This window comes from Palaemon carinicauda, chromosome 44 (genome assembly GCF_036898095.1).
Source record: "Palaemon carinicauda isolate YSFRI2023 chromosome 44, ASM3689809v2, whole genome shotgun sequence".
NCBI classification, from domain to species: domain Eukaryota; kingdom Metazoa; phylum Arthropoda; class Malacostraca; order Decapoda; family Palaemonidae; genus Palaemon; species Palaemon carinicauda.
In genome coordinates this window covers 10,575,347-10,580,561 of record NC_090768.1, presented here as the reverse complement: position 1 = coordinate 10,580,561, position 5,215 = coordinate 10,575,347, and the positions used below count along the sequence as shown (strand labels likewise).

At 32.3% G+C, this 5,215-nt stretch overlaps 1 protein-coding gene across 1 annotated transcript in view; it reads right to left on the bottom strand.

Moving 5' to 3' along the window:
• Nucleotides 1-1,195: 1,195 nt before the first annotated feature.
• LOC137634313 (Na(+)/H(+) exchanger beta-like) overlaps nucleotides 1,196-5,215 on the bottom strand; it is a 222,094-nt gene continuing 218,074 nt past the window's right edge. Inside the window, 3 exon segments of the mRNA XM_068366675.1 lie at nucleotides 1,196-2,049; nucleotides 2,264-2,304; nucleotides 2,307-2,546. Coding sequence (XP_068222776.1) covers nucleotides 1,903-2,049; nucleotides 2,264-2,304; nucleotides 2,307-2,546 — 428 coding nt within the window. The 3' untranslated portion in view covers nucleotides 1,196-1,902.

Here is a 5,215-nt window from a genome sequence, read left to right as displayed (position 1 = left end):
GTTTTGAAATAGGCTGGCATTAGTGCTCAGAAGATGAATTAAGAAATAAAAATGTATTAGTCTAGCATCAACTGCTATAGATAGCATTTAACATTGTGTGATTAAATTAATCATAAGAATTTCACTAATGCATTACTGATTTCTATACATAACCCCTACAGTGTTGACATTAAAGAGATAACATCTACAATTTTTTTAACAATTAATAAAAAGAAAAGTTGTTAAAAAAAGAAATTATTAATTTTTGCAAATAGTTTCATATTTTCCTTTCACCCAGCATCTCAAATATAATTTACTTACTAATAATGGGTAAAATTATACACTCTTTGCTTGGTAGATGGATGTGTGTTAATCATAAGGTTTAATGCCATCTTTTACACCTACACAATACATAGTGTAAAATTTACAGTGGTGAGTAAAACATAAATAAGATTCAATATGTAGAAGGAAACCAGCAATTATAAGGCTTTACTTTGCATATTGCACTAAAGACCAAGCAAACAGCAATGGTGTGTGTGTTTTGAAATGTAACGTTTAATTGAATAATCTATGTTTTGAAAGCAAGGTATAATAATGTATAGTACATTCAAAATATCCAAAATAATATTCACTCACAAGAATGACAAGTGATGCTATATTTATAGCAGTACCTTATACGGTTTGCTCAGTACCACATAGAAAATAGCTGTACCAGATAACGTAAATGAAGCATTGCCTATCTTAGTTCAGCAAAAGGCTCGCTATTGTGCACCATTGTTCATCTTCTGTGGTTAGCTCGGATTTATTCACTAATGATAGTTACTTGATTGTGAATATGTATCTTAGGTAGGCCTGCATACTGTAACAATTCTTGAGTGAGAAAATTTGTTTGCTAAAGTAAGGTATTTTTATATGTTTAAGGTAAAATACTATATACTGTAACTTATTTCTTTGAATCCTATAATTTTTTTCAATTATATTGTGTTTGCATTGGCCGCCCAGAGTTAAGCTAAGATCTTGGGGTATCTTAGCATATGCTACAATATTCACTAACTCAATATCCATATTATGGACATGTCAGTACTCCCCTTGGTAGTGTGGATAACTGAATGATTACTGAACACACACGTACAAACATATAAAATATATATACACACTCGCTATATACCGGTGTATACATACATATATATATATATATATATATATATATATATATATATATATATATATATATACACCTGCATATATGATTATTATATTAGATTCCCCACATCATTTATACATGATTTGCCTTAAAATACACAAATAAATACACAATTCTTAAATTAGTCTAGACATAATTTCTGCATTTTTTCAAATATGTAACAAAACAATACATCACTAAGACTTGGTACAGTATTGTACTTTTGACAGTAAAATTATACAACATGTATGTTTTGTTTCATATATCTTTAAAATTTAGTGCTTCATTAACTACAATAAAGTTTATCACATTATTACCCAATTATGATAGTACATTCAAGAGTAACCTATTTCAAACAGTTTCTCTTGTATGTTTTTCTAAGTATTTTGAGCAAGAAACTACCAAAATTGGTATTTCAATGTGTCATTAATAAAATCAAAGGATGTCTTTTATACAATGTACAAACAGAAAACTTGACAGCTCTATAAAATACCAGAAAAATTCCATGCCTCATATTTTAAAAAGAATTGATAAAAGCACTGAACTTTAAAATGTGCACAGAACTCTTGGTATGGCATAATAAAAATTTACCAAGTTTCTGACACTCAACTTATGCGATACACTTGATAAAAGTTACTGATCCTACAAATGGCTTTGGAAAGTAAGTAAAAGCATTTATCATACATAAAATTATTAAAATTAATTATATATACAATATACCTATCTATAAGTATTACACATTACATACGAGTATTTTCTGAGTTTCCATGGGGATCCATATCTATAACATATTCTCCTCGCCGTCCATCCTCCTCCGCTATTGTTGTATTTAAAAGAGAATTATCTCCACTAGATGACCTCCGACGTAGCAAAGCATTCGGGTCCTGTACATTAAAATTGTGAATTTGTACAATTATATTTAATAAAAATTATAAATAATAATTAACATTGAATTTGGTTTTTGACAACAGAATATTCTGAAAAACTGAAAATCTAATAAATAATCTTTTTTTTCAAATTGATTTTTAATCCCACCAGTGTGATGAAAACTTGTATCACTAATACCACAACATTCACAATTCCCAAATACATCTCATCATAACTGTGCGCTGGACTCGCTAGAGGTGAAATAGGTAATTCTTCAAGGAATTACTTCGTGATCCTTCTTTTATTGACCCTCGTCTCGAACTAGAAGCACTGTCTTTGTCTTTCAAAGATGACCGTCTTGATTCTGAGAAATTATCCTTAACAGACCCCCTTCTTGATCCTGGTAACCCATCTTTAATGGATCCTCGTCTGGATCCCAATGACAAACTGCTACTTGTGCGTTTTGCAAAGATGTCTCGAATGTTTGGATATGGTTGATCTTTAATGCCAATGCCACCTAAAGTAACAAAATTACAAATATGGATAATTTATTAGTCATCTACAGAAAAAATAATTGCACTTATAATTTCAATCTGTACAATAAGAAGAAAGTAACATAGTACAAATCATCTTTATAGAAACTCATCATTATCAAAATAAAAACAAATTATGTACATAAAATTGCTATCCAGCTCCCTTTAAATTGCACTCCATTACTAAACTGCTAATTACTAACATCACATAAGTTATAAGTAGAAAATTTTGTAAACCTTTTAAGGCCTTGCTACGGGTCAAAATACCAAACCATGACCTTATGGATTGGATTTGGATTTATGTTTCACTATAAAGGTTTCATGTTCTGTTACCAGTCCCCTTCTGATGCTTTGTTTCATTGTTAAATGGCTCCTTAGCCAATTGGTTAATAGACTGAGTCATTCATCACATATCCATGTATCAGACTGAATAACCAATTTGAACAATAACATTTTACTTCAATGTGGTCTCATTTTCTTTAATGAATATAATCACAGTCCTATAGCTGATTGGTTCATCATTAATTTCTATACTTAAATACATTATCATGCCTGCATATACTGGATGCCATACACTTCTACATTTTTACCTACTTCACATAATTTGAGGAATCAAAACCTGATCTTTTAAGTAGATTAAAAGGATTTTGACGAAGGAAAAAATCTATTTCTGGGGAGAGACCTGTGACGCCCGGTGAAAAGTCCTTCTATCAACCTTTTCTGATATAAATCTTCCAAATATACCAGAGAAAAATAAAAGCATGGAATGCAGAGGTTACTACCCTCGCGCGAGCACCTCGTGAGTGTTGTGTCTACATCGAGGGCGTGTGGAAACCACTATCACAAGCTGTCCTTCCAATTAGATAACTCCTTCATCAAAGGGAAGGGCCGTAACAAAGACCCCAGAAACCACACTTGCACCACGCCACCGCCACCTACACAAACACCCTCCAGGTCATCCTTCTGTTTTGGACTTGCCAGATAAGTCAGTAGTGTTTTGATAAGTGTTTTTTCACAAGTGTTTGTCGTTAATTCAACATGACTGACGAAACCTGATCTTTTAAGTAGATAAAGGAGATTTTAGGTCTAGTCTGTAGTGTAATTTATTCTTATAATTTTAAATCATGTCCAAATTGTAGACCAATGTGCTGTAAAGACAGAAGCATTGTTGGACAAGAAAATTGGATTATTTCATTTATGTAGAACTTTACATCTTACGTCTGTTTATGAATTTTAGGGGTAAATGCATAATTCATGAAGATATAGTACTAGTGCGTACAGACATTATGATATTCAGTGGCTCAGGCATATTTTTTAATAGATGGTACAATCTAATAGAAGGGGAACTTTAATTCTAGACGAGATGTTGTTTACAACATTTAAAGACTCAAACCTTCTGTCAACCTTAATTGCTTTTTTTTTCTCAAATCAAGTTAAATGCAGACGTTTAACCTATAACTGAAAAAGGTTCCTTTTTTCTTTAATTGTAACCGTCCTACCACTCTAATGTAATAGGAATCATATGGTGGTGTTGGCAATGCTACTGCATATGCAGATCATAGCCCTTTTGTCTTTCAGTCTTGAATTCAAAACTAGTTTTATAAACTCTTCAAAGAGAGAGAGAGAGAGAGAGAGAGAGAGAGAGAAAGAGAGAGAGAGAGAGAGAGAGAGAGAGAGAGAGAAAGAGAGAGAGAGAGAGAGAAAGAGAGAGAGAGAGAGAGAGAGAGAGAGAGAAGAGAGAGAGAGAGAGAGAGAGAGAGAGAGAGAAAGAGAGAGAGAGAGAGAGAGAGAGAGAGAAAGAGAGAGAGAGAGAGAGAGAGAGAGAGAAAGAGAGAGAGAGAGAGAGAGAGAGAGAGAGAGAGAAACGTATATGATTGCCAGGCAAGTATAGAAATAAATAATTCTACTGTATTATCAAAATTCTGTTTATTTCTATGATGCTCCTCTGTCATTCACATCACTGACTATCACACTGAGATAGAGGTGGAGTAGTAAAGGAAAGATTCAAGAAATCAAAAACTCCAGCCCATTTGAGAACTTTAAATTGATTTTATCCTTAAAAGCAGTCTACTGTAATTTAACATAAACTAAGAGAGTTTAATGACTTGCTCTTCACAACTGCAAATTAGGAAACCAAAATCTTCATAGGAGCTAAAAACTTGATAATGATAATGATATCAAGGAATTTAATAACCTTAAAATTCACCCTCATAAAATAAAACAATTGACCTCCTAAAACTACATTTTCCCTTTATCTAACACCATGAAATTGTCCAGATAAATTATTTGAATACACTCCCTGCAACTACCACAGCATCCAATGCCCTGAAATTCTTATAAGCAAATCAGGCTTCTCTTAAATAAAGTTTAAAAGTTACCCAGAGTGTATATGCCACTGCGCTGATGTGATTTTTTTCAAAGAAAGATTTCCTGATAAATGAACAGAGGTAACAGCACTTTTATCATGAACTAACATTCCAGTCTTCATTTGACTTTGATCCAATTTTCTATGTGCTTTTTTCACTAAACTTTTAAAAAAGCCATATACAAATCTTGGAGAGGACAATTTGAAATGCTAACCTTGCAAAAAAAAATAGGACACTTTAACCATTTTTTTTTTTCAGTTTTATCCAAATAAATCCTCAAAGCCCTT